Consider the following 17,290-nt stretch of genomic DNA (forward strand, 5'->3'; position numbering starts at 1 on the left):
ACACCCAAGCCAGTCCTGTGCTTTAGGGAGAGCTCCTTAGTCACCGGAGGCTAGTTCCTCTGAGCTGCTGGCCTCTGAGAGTCTGAAGAATTGAGTGTAATTTATCTAAGGTCTACAGTGAATTGTCCCCCAAGCCCGTGTTATTTCCCCTGCACCATGTGATCTTCACGGGGCTCCCAACTATGGGTGTCTCATATTCTCATCTATAAAACAAGGGCTAATGTTGGTCCTTATGCAGGTTGTTGTGAATAATAAAGAAGTTAATGCCCGAGGAATAGAGTGAAGAAATAAAATGGAGTCACTATAGTCAAGCTGCTAAATTACCAATAGCAAGTAGGTTGAGATAAGAGAAAACAATTCTGTTCTTGCTTTAACTAACCTGGGAACTTAAACTTTTGAACTTTCCAGTCCTGTGTCAATGCCTGGACATACATCAAACTTCCAGCTAACGCTCTGAAAGAGGAAGGAAAGAATGTTCACTATCCAGACCACCCGAGAGCCAGTATTCAGACCACTGGTCATCTACAGCATTGCCATCTCTGACCAATCCAGAGGCTAATATTGCATGACAGTTTCTTCTGAAGAATGTACTTTTTACTCTACGTAGGGCCCACCAGTAGTGTGGGAGTTCTTGACTTTGTGTAGGAAAGATTTCACAATATGAGTCCAGGTGGCTTTTGAGAGTATGTTTATTAAAGCTGGGGACAGTGAGACAAAGGGAGAGCATAAGGTAGGAGCAGCAACAGGGGGAAAAGTCAGAGAAAAGGGAGCCTTGGAGACAGGTTCAGAGTGTTAGCTGCCACGGCCCACTGCTCTCCTGGTTGCAAGTCTCATGGGGTCCCTTAGAGTTTAGGAGAAAAACAGCAAAGATACAAGGCGTGGGTGTGCTCTGGCAAGGGCATGCTGTGGCTCCTTTATCTTGAGGCTTTTCATCTCTTTGGCCTACTGCAATTCTAGGAGAGTCTTAACGGAATATTCATTAGCTTTTCAGGTGTGTCTTTCAATATGTTGATTTATCAAAATGTGTGTATAGAGGGGTCAGGGGTTACTTTCTAGTTAGTTTCATTTTGTTTATTATCTTTTTTTAATTTTTATTTTTTTATCCTCACCCGAGGTAATTTTTGCATTTATCTTAAGGTAGAGCGAGAGGGAAAGAGGGGGGAAGAGAGAGAGAGAAACTTCGACGTGAGAGAGACACATCGACTGGTTGCCACCCACACGACTCCAACCAAGGCTGCCGGACAAACTGCAACTGAGGTACATGCCCTTAGCGGGAACCTGGGACTCTCTGGTCCGCAAGCCGATGCTCTAACTGCTGAGCCAAACCGACCAGGTCTTGTCTTATTATCATTTTTGTCTTTATTGATGTTTCCCCCATTGACCCCCTCCTCCCCACTCCCATCCCCCTGCTTTCCCCACACTATTGTCTGTGTCCATTGGTTATGCATATATGCATGTAAATTCTTTGGTTAATCTATTCCCACCCCTCTATTCCCATTCCCTCTGAGGTTTGTCGGTCTGTTTCCTACTTCCATGTCTCTGGATAGATTTTGATCGTCAGCTTATTTTGTTCAATATATTCCATAAATAAGTGAGATCATGTGGCACTTGTCTTTCTCTGACTGGCTTATTTCATTTAGCATAATACTCTCCAGGTCCCTCCATGTTGTCTCAAAGGGTAAGAGATCTTTCTCACAGCTGCCTAGTATTCCACTGTGTAAATGTACCACAGCTTTTTTTATCCACTCATCTACTTATGGGCACTTGGGCTGTCTCCAGAACTTAGCTATTGTAAACAGAGCTATGAACATAGGAGTGCATATATAGTCTTTCTGATTGGTGTTTTAGGCTTCTTAGCATATATTCCGAGATCACTGGGTCAAATGGCAGTTCCATTTTTGATTTTTTGAGGAAATACCATATTGTTTTCCATAGTGGATGCACCAGTCTGCATTCCCACCAGCAGTATACTAGAGTCCCCTTTTCTCCACACCCTTCACTAGCACTTGTTTGATGATTTGTTGATGGCAGACATTCTGGTAGGTGTGAGGTGATACCTCATAGTCATTTTAATTTGCATCTCTCTGATGATTAGTCATGTTGAGCATTTTTTCATATGTCTCTTGGCCATTTGTATGTACTATTTGGAGAAGAGTCTATTCAGGTCCTCTGCCTATTTTTTAATTATGTTGTTTGTCTTCCTTTTGTTGAGCTGTATGAGTACATTATATATTTTGGATATTAACCCTACAATTTCCTAGAATTATACAGCCTTTCAAAACTCAACTAGGAAGAGTCAGAAAACCTGAACAGACCAATAACAACTAAGGAAATTAAAGCAGTAATCTATAAACTTCTAGCAAACAAAAGCCTGGGTCTGGACAACTTCATAGGGGAGTTTTAATGAACATTCAAAGAAGAACTAATACCTATTCACCTCAAACTGTTCCAAAAAATTCAAGAGGAAGGAAGACTTCCAAGCTCTTTTTATGAGGTCAGCATATCCTAATTCCAATACCAGATAAAGACACTACAAGCCAATATCCCTGATGAACATAGATGCCAAAATCCTCAACAAAATATTGGATCCAGAAATGTATTTAAAAAAAATTATTGCCCTGGCCAGTTTGGCTCAGCGGTTAGAGCGTCAGCCTGTGGTCCAGAGAGACCCGGGTTCGGTTCCCACTAAGGGCTTGTACCTTGGCTGCAGTTTGTCCCAGGCCCTGGTTGGGTCTTGTGGGTGGCGGCCACTCGATATGTGTCCCTTTCACGTCGATGTTTCCCTCTCTCTCTCTTCCTCTCTCTCCCTCCCGCTCTATCTGAATAAAAAATGAAAAAATGTCCTCAAGTGAGGATAAAAAAAAAAAAAATTATTCACCAAGACCAAGTGGGATTTATCCCAAGGATGCAAGACTGGTACAATATTCACAAATCAATAAATGTGATAAAACACATAAACAAAATGAAAGATAAAAAATATATGATTAGTGATACATTAGAGATTCCTCTTAAAATAGTTGCCAAGTACATTTCTGAAAATGAAAGTATAAGACCCCCACAGAAGAAATCAAAAGTTAAAATAAACTGGTTAAAGTTTACAACTCAGCAACCCAGCATTCTTTCTAAATTTTGTAGTCTGGGGAAAATAACAAACCAAGGATCCAAAGGACAATCTAAAGAAAATGAAAATAGTCTTGAAGAGTGTGAAAATGATAGCATAATTAATGGTTGTGGACTTGAATCCCAGGAAATAATGTTGATCCAATTAATGGTGATGGGGTTAAGCCCATAAACAAAGGCACAGAGCAAATTGGTTTTGAGCTTGTAGAGAAATTATTTCAAGGTCAGCTGATATTAAGAACTTGTGCAAGATTCACAGAAAGAAGAGAAGATTTTCAAGGCATCAGTGTGCCAGTACAAGAAGATGAACTTTCCAAAGTAGGGGAGAGTTCTGAAATTTCTCCAGAGCCAAAAACAGAAATGAAGACCCTGAGATGGGCAATTTCACAGTTTGCTTCAGTGGAGAGGACAGTAGGAGAAGATAAATATTTCTGTGAAAATTGCCATCATTATACTGAAGCTGAACAAAGTCTTTTTTTTTTTGACAAAATGTCTGAGTTTGATTGTTATGGTGGTGGACTTTCCAAGATCAACACTCCTTTACTGACACCTCTTAAATTGTCACTAGAAGAATGGAGTACAAGGCCAACCAATGACAGCTATCGATTATTTGCAGTTGTGATACATTGTGGCATTAGAGTTAGTAATGGGCACTACACTGCTTCTGTTAAAGTCACAGACCTTAACAGTTTAGAACTAGATAAGGGAAATTTTGTGCTTGATCAAATGTGTGAAATGGGTAAGCCAGAACCATTGAATGAGGAAGAAGCAAGGGATGTGGTTGAAAATTATGACGATGAAGAAGTGTCGATTAGAGTCAGTGGAAACACACAACTAAGTAAAGTTTTGAACAACAACAACAAGAAAAATGTAGAAGCTGCTGGACTTCTTGGAGGACAAAAGAGCAAAGCAGATAGATTATGAGCTATACAACAAAGTACCTAATCCTGATAAAGGTGCCAGTGCAGCATTCGCTAAAAATAGAAATTCTGAGACTAACATTACTAATGGGACCCTCGAATCTGATAGAAACAAGGAATCCAGTGACCAAACAGGCATTAACATTAGTAGATTTGAGAAATTTTGTTTGTAGTGCAAAACTTAAAGGAGTATGAGGGGAAGTGGTTGCTTTCTGATGATTCTGAAGTAAAAGGTACTGAAGAGAAGAAATTTTTGAATTCTCTTTCCCCTTCTACATCTCCTACATTTCCTTCTTATTTGCTATTTTATAAGAAACTGCAGAGTGAGTACATTTTACTTGTGTGTATATATAAACAGACCCAGACAAACATCGGTAAAGTTGATTACATAAAAAAGCCTAGTTTATCTTTTGAAGCCATTCGATATTATTGGTCTCTAGGTTTTTATATAGCGAAATTTGAATTACTGAAAACCATGTTAATTTTTAGAATTCATTTTCCTTAGTAAAGACTAGTGATGTATTAGCTTCTGGGAACAAACTTGTATAGGTTCTTAATTCAATTATCCAAAATGGAAACATTTAAACACTTTTGAATTTATACCTTTTGTGTTTGCTTTTTAAAATAAAGTGCTTGTATTTGTAACTCCATATTTTGGAGTAATTATCTACATGATGTTTATAGGTCCTGTGGTTTTTTTCAGCTAAGAAGCAGAATATCATTTCAGTATATATAGTTTTATAAGTCATGAAGCCAAACTTTCATTGGCTGTGTTAGAGGCACAAAGTCTAGAATATGTGTGTATTCACAATGGTGTATATTTTGTGCCTTGCGTCGCTTTGAAAGTGTCTCAGAAAACCTGGACAGTCCTATCTTCATAATAATTTTATATGTATTAATGAAAATGATTCTCTAGTAAATTTTGGGGGGCATGGACTAATTTGTATCTCTTCATAGTCATATTCTGCACAATCTGTATATAGCACATCAAACTTAGAGATGTGACCTTAAGTTTAACTTTTTTTAAAAATCAGAAGGTCAGCCCTGGCCGGTTTGGCTCAGCGGTTAGAGCGTCGGCCTGCGGTCCGGAGAGATCCGGGTTCGGTTCCTGCTAAGGGCACGTACTTTGGTTGCAGTTCGTCCCCGGCCCTGGTTGGTCGTGCGAGTGGCAGCCACTCGATGTGTCCCTTCACGTCGATGTTCCTCTCTCTTTCTCCTTCCTCTCTCTCCCTCCCACTCTATCTGTACAAAAAATGGAAAAATATCCTCGGGTGAGGATAAAAAAATAAAAATAAAAATAAAAAAATTAAAAAAATTAAAAAAAAAGATTTGTAAAAATCAGAAGGTCAATAAAATTTAAAATGCTTTTAAAAAAAAATTATATGATCATATCAATATATGCTAAAAAAGCATTTGACAAAATCCAGAACCCATTTCTGATAAAAACGCTCAGCAAACTGGGAATAGAGAGATCATATCTCAACATAATAAAGGCCAGATATGAAAAACCTACAGCCAACATCATACTCAATGTGCAAAAACTAAAAGCATTTCCCGTAAGAATGAGAACAACATAGGGATGTCCACTTTCGCAACTCTTATTCAACATAGTACTGGAAGTCTAAGCCACAGTGATCAGACAAGAAGAAAAAATAAAAGGCATCCAAATTGGAAAGGAAGAAGTGAAAATATTTGCATATGACATGATATTGTACATAGAAAACTCTAAAGACTCTCTCAAAAAATAATAGATTTAATAAATGAATTCAGCAAAGTAGCAGGATACAAAATTAACATCCAAAAATAAATGGTATTCTTATACACCAATAATAAACATGCAGAAAGGGAAACAAAAAAAATCCCATTTACCACTGCAGCAAAATATTAAGATACCTAGTAATAAATTTAACCAAGGGGGTAAAAGACCTGTTCTCAGAATACTACAGAACATTGAAAAAAAAAAAAATAGAGGAAGGTATTAAAAAGTGGAAGCATGCCCTGGCCGGTTTGGCTCAGCAGTTGAAGCACTGGCCTGCAGACCAGAGTCTTGGGTTTGGCCCCTGCTAGGGGCCCGTACCAAAAATAAAAATAAAAAAATAAAAAGTGGAAGCATATACCATGTTCATGGATTGAAAGAATCAACATCATTAAAATGTCCATACTACCCAAAGCAATCTGTAGATTCAAAGCAATTCAAAGTACCAATGGCATATTTCACAGATTTAGAACAAATACTTCAAAAGTTAATATGAAACCAAAATGACCCCAAATAACCACAGCAATCTCAAAAAAGAAGAACAGAGTTGGAGGGATCACAATACCAGATGTCAAGTTATACTACAAAGTCATTGTAATCAAAACAGACAGGAAAAAAAAAAAAAACAAACAAACCTAAAATACTAGCCCTGGCCGGTTTGGCTCAGCGGTTGGAGCATCGGCCTGCGGACCAGAGAGTCCTGGGTTCGGTTCCCGCTAGGGGCACCAAAAAAAACTAAACAGACTGGTACTGGCACAAAACCAGGCATATAGATCAGTGAAACAGAACAGAGAACCCAGAAATCGATCCAAGGCATTATGCACGATTAATATTTGACAAAGGAGGCAAGAGCATGCAATGGAGAAAAGACAGTCTCTTCAATAAATGGTATTGGGAAAATTAGACAAGTACATGCAAAAAAATAAAACTAGACCACCAACTTACACCATTTTTAAAGAACCTCATCAAGAACAGAGCTGAAGCCCTGGCTGGTTTGGCTCAGCAGTTAGAGCATCGGCCCGCCCGCGGACCAGAGAGACCAGGGTTTGGTTTCCACTAAGGGCATGTACCTTGGTTGCAGTTTGTCCCTGGCCCCAGTTGGGGTTGTGTAGGTGGCAACCAGTTGATGATGTGTCTCTCTCACATCGATGTTTCTGTCTCTCTCTTCCTCCCTCTCTCCCTCCCGCTTTATCTGAAGAGAAATGAAAAAAAAAAAAAAGAGCAGCATTGAAGAGGGACAGGGACTGGGGCCATTCTGTCCTGGATGGTTTGGAATATGTAAACCATTTACTCCTTAGTGTCATTAGTTAGGAAAGATAAAATCTTGTGATTCACTAGTTGGCTGTAAATTGCTCAGATTGGTTTTACTTAATTATATTGTCTCAGATTCCCTTATTTGACTTGTCAAGGAATCTTCCTAGATTCTTACTATCCTGCCTCAGAAACCACTAATCTCTGTGAATTTTTTATCTCTGTGGATTTGCCTATTCTGGATATTTCATATAAATAGAATCATACAATATGTGGTGCGGCTTCTTCTTCTTCTTTTTTAATTGATCTTGGAGGGAGGGAGGGAGAGAGACATTGATTAGTTGCCTCCTGCATGCGCCCAACCAGAGATCAAACTCACAATCTGGGTATGTGCCCTGACCAGGAATGGAAATTGACATTTTTTGGTGTACTGGACGATGCTCCCACGAAGCCACACTGGCCAGGGCTGGCTTCTTTCACCAGGCATTCTTTTTCCAGGCTCCTTCATATTGTAGCTTGTATCAGTGCTTTGCTCCCTTCTATTGCTGAATAATATTCCATTATATGGAGATATCACATTTCATGTATCCACCATTTGATGGACATTTGGATTATTTCCATTTTTGGCTGTTATGAATAATGCTGCTATAAACATTCAAGTACAAGTTTTTGTGTGGACATATGTTTTTATTTCTCTTGGGTCTATCTTTAAAAGTTGGAATTGCTGGGTCATGTGGTAACTCTGTGTTTAACTCTTTGAGGAACTTCCAGACTGTTTTCCAAAGTGACTGTACTGTATGAGGGTTCCAATTTCTCCACTTCTTTGCCAACACTTGCTATTGCCTGTTTTCTTCTCCTTTTCATTCTCTTACTCCTCCTCCTCCTTCTCCTTATTACTCTACTATTATTATTATTACTATCCTAGTGTGTGTGAAGTGGTACCTTACTGTGGTTTTGATTGGCATTTCTCCAATGAACAAATGATAATTAGCATCTTTTAATGTACTTATTGGCTATTTGTATCTTCTTTGGATAAATTTCTATTTAAATTTTTTGCCTGTTTCAAAAGATAATTAGCATCTTTTAATGTACTTATTGGCTATTTGTATCTTCTTTGGATAAATTTCTATTTAAATTTTTTGCCTGTTTCAAAATTGGGTTGTTGCCCTGGCCGGTTTGGCTCAGCGGTTAGAGCGTCGGCCTGCAGTCCAGAGAGATCCGTGTTCGGTTCCCGCCAAGGGCATGTACCTCGGTTGAAGTTTGTCCCCAGCCCTGGTTGGGTCGTGCGGGTAGCAACCACTCGATGTGTCCCTTTCACGTCGATGTTTCTCTCTCTCTCTCTCTCTCCCTCCCACTCTATCTGAACAAAAAAAGGAAAAATGTCCTCAGGTGAGGATTAAAGGAAAATAAATAAATAAATAAAAATTGGGTTGTCTTTTTATTACTGAGTTGTAAGAGTTTTTTTTTTTAAAATATGTTCTAGATATAATCTCTTTATCAGAAAGATGATTTACAATAATTTTCTTCCACCCTGTGGGTTGTCCTTCACTTTCTTCTTCTTTTTTTTTTTTTGTACGTGCCCTAGCAGGAACAAACCCAGGACTCTCTGTTCCGCAGGCCGCCGCTCAAACCGCTGAGCCAAACTGGCCAGGGCTGTCTTTCACTTTCTTGACAGAAGCACAAGTTTTGAATTTTAATCTATCACCAAAACCATAAATAAGGTCAGCAGTAAGGGACTGCACAGACATCTGTGAGTTTAGGTGTGGACCTTTGGAAAAACTGGTCCCCAAATTAGCTCACTTTGCAACACGCTGCACCAAGCTTCCTGTCTTACTCTTCCTGAGTGTTTGCTTTTATTTCTTTATTTTTAATCCTCACCCGAGGATATTTGTTCATTTTTCTTTATATAGAGTGGGAGGGAGGGAGGGAGGAAAAGAGAGAGAGAGGGAGTGAGAAAGAAACATTGATGTGAGAGAGACACATCAACTGGTTGCCTCCCGCATGACCCCGACCAGGGCCAGGAACGAACCACAACTGAGGTATGTGGCCTTGACTGGAATGGAAGCCAAGACTCATTGGTCTGCAGGCCGATGCTCTAACCACTGAGCAACACTGGTCAGGGCATGAGTGTTTGCTTTTTAATATTTTATTCGTTTATTTATTTACCTTTATTGATTTGAGAGAGAGAGGAAGGGAGAGGGAGAGAGAGATAGAAACATCGATGAGAGAGAACATCAATTGGCCACCTCCTGCATGCCCCCAAGTGGGGATTTGGCCCACAACCTGGGCGTGTGCCCTGACCGGGAATCCAACCAGCGACCTCTTGGTGCATGGGTCAACACTCAACCACTGAGCCACACTGGCTGGGCAAGTATTTGCTTTTTAAAGGGGCTGATGCTGTTGCACTTTGTTTAGCAAATTTCAACCTGAGGGCCAGATCTGGCCAACTGCTTATTTGGGAGATAAAGTTTTATTGGAACACAGCCCTGTCCACTTACTTATATATTATCTATAATTGTTTTCACATGACAAAAGCAAAATTGAGCCTTGTGACAGAGACTATGTCGCTCACAAAGCCCCCAAATATTTTACTATCTGATCCTCCACAGAAAAAATATGCCGACCCCTGCCATAGCATTTCTCACTTGGGTTATGTGTAACCAGAGAATGCAGCAGTGTGCCAGGAGAGAAGCCAAGGTATAAATGCTAAATATGGCATATTTTCCCAAGGGTAGTTTAATTCAAAGATAAAAAATTTCAAGCATCTTTTTTTTGTTGTTGTTAATCCTCACCCGAGAATGTGTTTTTCATTGATTTTTAGAGACAGTGAAAGGCAGGAAGGGGAAGAGAGAGAAAGAGAGGGAGAAATATTGATGTGAAAGACACATAGGTTGCTTGGTTGCCTCCCGCAAGCACCCAGACTGGGGCCTGCAATCCAGGTGTGTACTCTTGACCAGAAACTGAACCCACAACCCATCGGTTTTAGGGCTGACGTTCTAACCACTAGGCCACACCGGCCAGGGCTCAAGCATCATTTTTATGTTAAAACAAATATGAAAATATTATGGAGTAGATTGCAATTTTTGCATACATTTCAAAAATAAAAGGCTGTAAAGAAGTTTCTTTCATGCCTTTCAGGTAGCACTGCTTCCCTCTACTCCCTCCGCCCCTCAATTTCTCATACCTGACCAAGATGCTTGCTTATGTTCCTCCATTCAAAGGGGAACTTGGGTGGAAAAGTTTGAGAAATGCTGTTTCATTGGAAAAACAAAACAAAATGGAAGTCCATGTGCCAGCAAATGGTGAGTGGAGGAGACCTGAGGCGCTCACATTATCTAGGCCGGCAGGTGAGGCAGGCTGTGTCTATGAGCTCTTACCACCCTATGTTACCAAGAAGACACATGTAGGCTTCTGGGTCAGACAGATGTGGGCTTGGGTCTTGACTCTCCAATTTATCACTTTTATGACCCTGGGTAAGTTACTTTACCTAGCTGAGCCTTCATTTCATCAGCTGTAAAATGGTAACTAAAATACATACTTCACAGGTGGCTATGAGGAGTCTAAGAAATCATGCAGGGAAAGCTTCTGCATAAGGTAACTACTAATATGTTAGCTAAATTTCCTGAATATATAAAGAGTGCTGAAAATTCAATAAACTAGTCAAAAATCTATTGAAAATTGGGCAAAAGACATAGGTATTTTATAGAAAAGGAAATAAAAATAGCTTTTAAATATATGAAAGATGCAACTTCACTCATAAAAGAAATGAGAACACAACTCAAATAAAATACCATTTTCCACCTATTAGATGGTAAAGTTTTAAAAAGTTGTTGACAGTCTATTGCTGAGAGTAAGGAAAGAAGTATAGCCATATAGTATTGATGATAATGCAAATTGTGGAGGGTAATCAGTAAAATCTATCAAAATTATAAGTGCTTATGCTTAGACATAATTCTACTTCCAGGAATTTAAACTACAGAAATAGTTGCAGTCCTAAATAGATAAATAATAATGTTTTTAAGGCATTATTTTTTTGTTGTTTGTAAATGTCCAATAATAAATAAGTAAGCCCTGGCCGGTTTGGCTCAGCGGTTAGAGCGTCGGCCTGCGGTCCTGAGAGACCCAGGTTCCGTTCCCGCTAAGGGCGCGTACCTCGGTTGCAGTTTGTCCCCGGCCCTGGTCAGTTGTGCGGGTGGCAGCCACACGATGTGTTCCTTTCACATCCATGTTTCTCTCTCTCTCTGTTCCTCTCTCTCCCTCCCACTCTACCTGAACAAAAAATGGAAAAATGTCCTTGGGTGAGGATAAAAAAAAAAAAAAGTAAAATAAAAATACACATAGTGGAATACTACATAGTGGAATACTATATAGTTATCAAAAAGAATAAGGCAGCTCTATGTGTACTGATATGGAATAAACTTGAGGTATAGTATGTGAAGAAAGAAAGGAGTTAAACAGAGGTACAGCCCTGGCTGAGTGCTCAATTGGTTAGAGTGTTCACCCAATATGCCAAGGTTGTGGATTTGATCCCGACAGGGCACATACAAGAATCAACCAATAAATGTATAAGTAAGTGGAAGAACAAATCAATGTTTTTCTCTCTCCCACTTCTTTCTCTAAAAATAATTTTTAAAAAATCAATCGATAAATTTTTTTTTGCCCAGCCGGTGTAGCTCAGTGGATTGAGCATGGTTCCATGGACTGAGAAGTCCCGGTACAATTTCTGGTCAGGGCATGCCCAGGTTTTGGGCTCAATTTCCAGTGGGGGACATGCAGGAGGCAGCTGATTGATGTTTCTCTCTCACATCGATGTTCCTATCTCTCTCTCTAAAAAATCAATTAAAAACTTTTTAAGCCCTGGCCAGTTTTGCTCAGCGGTTAGAGCGTTGGCCTGTGGTCCAGAGAGACCCGAGTTCAGTTCCTGCTAAGCGCGTGTACCCCGGTTGCGGTTTGTCCCTGGCCCTGGTTGGGTCATGCTGGTGGCAACCACTTGATGTGTCCCTTTCACGTCGATGTTTCTCTCTTTCTCCCTCCCACTCTATCTGAACAAAATATCGAAAAATGTTCTTGGGTGAGGATAAAAAAAACAACGACATTTTTAAAACCAGGGGAACAGCCCTGGCTGATTTTACTCAGTGGTTAGAGCATCGGCCCACAGACCAAAGAGTCACAGGTTTGATTCTGGCCAAGGGCATGTACCTCAGTTGTTGTTAGTCTCCAGCCCTGGTCGAGGTCGTGCGGGAGGCAACCAATCAATGTGTCTCCCTTACATCAGTGTTTCTCTCTCTCTTCTCCCTCCCACTCTATCTGAAGATAAATGGAAAAATATCCTCAGGTGAGTATTAAAAACAAAAAACAAACAGAAAAACAGGGGTACAGCATGTTATCACTGGTGTGGTTATAAACATAAGCATAGATAATATATATACATATGCTTGTATGTGCATAGGCTCTCTCTGAACTAGTTCATACAATGACCTATGAGGTCTTACATGATCTCACTTGTCCCTTGGCAACTTGTCATGACCCATCTGACTCATCTCTCCCCTAACTCTGCTCCATTTACACTGGCCACTTTGCTTTTCTGAGACACTTCAGGTATCCACCTTAGAGCTTTGCAATGGCTGTCAGGTAAGTTGTTGTCTTATATGTTCATGGGGCTCACTTCTCCCCTCCTTCAGTATTTTGCTCAAATCTTCCCTTTTCATTGAGACCTATACTGATTACCCTAATTAAAACTATATCCCTCATCCTTTATTCCCTTTTACGCTACTTTTTTCTTTCACAGTACTTATCACCTGCTAACATTTTATTATTCAATGTGCTTAGGTGCTATGCTTATGGTTTATTGACTATTTCCCTCCAGTAGAATGTAAACTCTACAAAGGGTAGGGTTCTGCCTGGCTGGTGTGGCTCAGTGGTTTGAGTGCTGTCCCATGGACTGAGAGGTCCTGGTTCAATTACCTGTCAGGGGACATGCCTGGGTTGTGGGCCTGATCCCCAGTAGGGGGCATGCAGGAGGCAACCTGTGAGGTTGGGAGGTTGGAAGATGGACCTTTTGTAACCTTGTGTTAATGCACTCTTAGCTTTGTGTTAATGCATTCTCGAAAACCTTGCTTGCCCAGGTGCTTTGAGGGTTTCATTTGCATGTGAATAAGGGTTTGTTATCTTTTGGCTTCAAAGGCTTTTCCCTGAAAAAGCAAGAGACAAAGCTAGGGTGTACGGTTTGCAGAAACGTCATCTCAAGGACATAATTTACATAAATCCGCTTGTAACCTGGGGGTACTAATCAGCTAATAAATGGGACTGCGTCCAAAGATCAAGAGCATTTGCTTCCTTGTTAAGCTCCCCCCCTCATTCCAAGCAGCGTGTGGCTTGTAGTTTCATTGCGTTGCACCAATCCCGGCAGGCGGAGAGACAGCAGCAGCCGATCAACGTTTTACTCTCACACTGATGTTTCTATCTCTCTCTCTCTCCCTTCCTCTCTAAAAAATCAATAAAAACATATTTTTTAAAAAGGGTAGGGATCCTTGTTTTGTTCAGTGATATAAACCAAACATAAAATATCTAGTAGGTACTTAGTAAGTATTTGCTTAATAAGGGAATGGAAAGATACACAAGAAACTGGTAATAGTTGTAACCCCCAGGGAGGGGAACTGAGGCACTAGAAGTAAGGATGGAAAGGAGACTTACTTTTTAGTACATACTGTTGTGTACTTTGTACCATATGCTTATATTAACTGGTAAAATTTTAATAAAAAATTTTATGCTAGAACTGGAAGAAGTGACAATTTGGACTTAACCCCTCACCTGATATATGATGATCCAGGTGCAGAGTAGTTAAGTAATTTGCACAAGGTTACACAGCTAGGGTTTAAACCCACATCTACTAATAACTCCAGAGCCCTAGCTCTTTTTTTTTTAATCCTTACCCAAGGATATTTTTCTCTTTATCTTCAGATAGAGCAGGAGGGAGAGAGAGGGGGAGAGAAAGGGAGAGAGAGAGAAACATCAAAGTGAGAGGGACACATGGACTGGTTGCCTCCCGCACAACCCCGACCAGGGCCAGGGACGAACCACAATCAAGGTACGTGACCTTTACCGGAATTGACCCCGTGACTCATTGGTCTGTGGGCTGATGCTCTACCTCTAAGCCAGACTGGCCAGGGCCAGAGCCCTAGCTCTTAACCATTATGCCACAGAGCCTTTGATTTGGGGCTCTATCTGCCAATTTAATGTAGCATGTTAGAAATGCTCATGTATTCCAAAGGTGAAGATGTGCCTCTGTCTGATATTTTCCATAACAAAGAACTCCAAGGTACATATGGTCTCAATTCTTTTGATACATGAGATTTTGGTTGTACTGTGTTTAGCCTTGACATAAATGGGAATACTGGGGATTCTTTTATGAGAATTTCACTGTCAAAATAAAGTGTTAATTTCAGTCCCTTGGTAATTGGAAGCCCAGTGTTCCTGAACCCTGCACTCCCAGATATTTCTTCTTCCAAAGCAGTCAAAAGATCTGGATGAGATGCTGGATATTGGGGCTCAGGGAGGGATTAGAGGGCACTTGGCCTAGGAGTATTTTCAGGGGCTATTAAAGAGTGCCCGCTGAGACTCCTGAACATGACTGATGGGTGGGAAGCCTTCTGGGCCTGGACCAGGTGGTGTACCCGCCGCTGCTGCTGCAGCCAATAGAGCATCTCCACCTTGTCATGCTTCATCTTGTCTAGGTATCGCCGCCCTTTGAATGTCACTGGCTCACCAAAGATGAACTCAACCTCCTCCAGTAGCGAAACCAAAGGAGCCTCCATTAGCTCGAGCTTCCTATGTAGATGGTTTCGGATCTGATTCTCCTCCAGTAAATGACTCAGATCCATGCCAGTCTTTTGGAAGAAACGGTTGGGGTCAGAGGCCTGTCGCTCAAACCACTCCAGTTTCCCCAGCAATATCTCCCGCAGCTGAATGGGCTCCAGGGTCCGCTCCCAGGCACTCACCAATGAAGGCAGCTGCCTCAGACGTGCATTGGAGCTGTACTTGATGGCCATGTCCAGCCGGTCCTTGTTGGGAACCTCAAGCATGGACCACAACTGTTCTAGACGATTCTGCAGGCTCAGGATTTTGTGGGGTTCTCCCAGGACGCTAGTCGTCTTAGTTTCTATATTGTGCCCCAGGACTGTGTTCCAATCCCACTCTCCTGGCACAAAGTCTGGCTCTTCATCTTCTAGCAATGGAGGTGGGTGCTGAATCTTTAGGGACTCTCTGACAGGGGCCACAATCTCCACAGGAACCTCCTCTTCATACATTTGGAAGATAACATGCAGAAAATCTGTCTCCTGGTTGGTGAGGTACTTGAAATAATCATGCACAGACAAGGTGGCTTTCCAACATTTCATCCCAGAGGTCTTATTTGACCACCCCTTCCAGGATTTGCTTGCTTGGAATGATGAGAGGGAGGGAATTCTATCAGAGTTGGACTGAAAAGCGCTTGCTCTCTGGGAATAAAGACCTGCCAGCTTGGGGTTGATAACATGATTCTGCTTTTCTTGACGCAGAAATGCTGAGAACAGGAACACTGACAAATCTTTACTGGCTGCAGGCTCAATCAGGGGTGGTCCCTGGTCAAAAGAAAAGTGGTCAGTAGAAACACGGCTCATCAACTCCTTGTAGACCTCTCTGATGCTATTACCAACAAAGCAATCAATATCCATTTCCTCAATAAGTTTGGGTTCCAGTTCACCAGCCAGGTGGTTGTATAGGGCTCTGGTCCCCTCAACGTGGAAGGAATCAAAAAACTTTCTCTCAGAAACTCGTACACCAGCTGCCTGGACCACAACTTGATTTTTTAGCTTCAAAGTAACGGTCACTGGCTGTAGATAAAGTGAAGGAGATTTGAGGGACTGGGGACCCCAATGCCCAGAGACTTCTTCTTCCTCATTCAACATCCTCTGCAGCACTTCTATGCGATGTGCTGTCGCTGGGTGGTGGGTAAGGGCCCCAAGAAGCGGGGACACGCCCGAGTCCATGGGTGAGTATCGAGTCCACTCCAGTTTCATGTTCTTCATTATCTGCTTCAGGTCCTCAGCCACCATGTCCTCTACCAACTCTGGCTTGCTCTCTGCAAACAGGACCAGTGGGGTTAACGGACGAGGGTGGAGTAGAGGAAGGCCCAATTCATCTGCTAATTTCCAGCCTTCACGCAGAGAGGGCATGGACTGGCACTTCTGGAGCTGGGAGTAGAGAGGCAAATGGGAGGTGGGGGGAGACCCGCTGGTAAGAGCCACCGAGTGCCTGGGTGGTGACACAGTCTGTGAAGAAGTGAAGCTTTCTCTCTTTTGCGTGGTGGGCAGCCAGCGGAGAGTCTTTCTCTTCTTCAGCTGGGGGATGGACCTCAGTTCCTTCACTGGGTCGGAACTAGGCTCACTGGGAAACTCTGGTGAGCGGCTGAGTTGGATGAGATAGTTCAGGTTGAGGTTGCAGGATGGCATTTGGGCGAGGCGGGCGCTGTGAGGCGGTGCCTTGAAAGCCCCAGGGGCTCCAAAGGGGTGAAGCTTGTACATGCTGCCCTGGGCCTGCTCTACTTTCAGCAGCGCGTAGAAGTCGGCGAGCAGGCCACGGTAGACCTCGGGGCTGGTGAGGAAGACTGTGCAGTCCCTGGCGAGGCAGGCGGCCAACCGTGTGAGCGTGGCGGATTCAGTTAAGACGTATGAGGAGGTCGGCATGGTCTTCAGCAGGTGCAGGTAGCGTAAGAAGAGCTGCTCGCAGCTGAGCAGTACGTAAACCAGCAGCCGCTTCCGCAGCCTCTGGTTGTTGAAGTGGCTCAGATTAGGTTCAATGGGAGGCTCCTGCCAGCTGCACTTTAGCTCCTCCAGAATGACCTCTGTGAAACGGAGTCGGCCCTCAGGAGGCATCCGCTCTGCCAGCTCGCAGCTGGCCAGCCACTTGGCTACCCGGCGGCACAGTGACGCCACGGTCAGCCGCGAGACGGGTAGGGACGGTAGCATCGAGACCTCCTGCGGGAGGCGCTTCTGAGAGTCTGGGCGCGTCACCGTGCTGGGGAAGAGCGACAGTGGACGCAGCAACTGGTGGTAAAACCGCTGAAGCTCAAGTTCTGGTTTAAAGGGCTCCATTTCAGCACTGGCGGCGTCGGTTGTGGGGCTAGAGGTGGCCGAGTGCTCACTAAGGCAACCAGGGACCGAACGGCCAAAGTGCGCTTGCGCAGCCTGTGTTCGTCACGCCTTGA

The 17,290-nt window shown here is 42.5% G+C and overlaps 2 protein-coding genes across 2 annotated transcripts; one reads left to right on the forward strand and one right to left on the reverse strand.

The window, feature by feature from the left end:
* Nucleotides 1-2,962: 2,962 nt before the first annotated feature.
* On the forward strand, nt 2,963-12,852 carry LOC118628749 (ubiquitin carboxyl-terminal hydrolase 1-like). Its single transcript, XM_036259678.1, is given in 5 exon segments — nt 2,963-3,239; nt 3,242-4,032; nt 4,034-4,196; nt 4,199-4,363; nt 12,836-12,852. Coding segments are annotated over 5 exon segments (1,413 nt in total).
* Nucleotides 12,853-14,606: 1,754 nt separating this feature from the next.
* CCDC87 (coiled-coil domain containing 87) lies at nt 14,607-17,177 on the reverse strand. Its single transcript, XM_036259679.1, has one exon. It carries the CDS (start codon nt 17,175-17,177, stop codon nt 14,607-14,609), a length of 2,571 nt encoding a protein of 856 aa, XP_036115572.1.
* Between the last annotated feature and the right edge of the window lie 113 nt (nt 17,178-17,290).

This window comes from Molossus molossus, unplaced genomic scaffold (genome assembly GCF_014108415.1).
Source record: "Molossus molossus isolate mMolMol1 unplaced genomic scaffold, mMolMol1.p scaffold_m16_p_13, whole genome shotgun sequence".
Classification (NCBI taxonomy): domain Eukaryota; kingdom Metazoa; phylum Chordata; class Mammalia; order Chiroptera; family Molossidae; genus Molossus; species Molossus molossus.

Coding starts and splice junctions, on each gene's coding strand:
- CCDC87 (XM_036259679.1), bottom strand. CDS start 17,177: ATGGAGCCCTTTAAACCAGAACTTGAGCTTCAGCGGTTTTACCACCAG.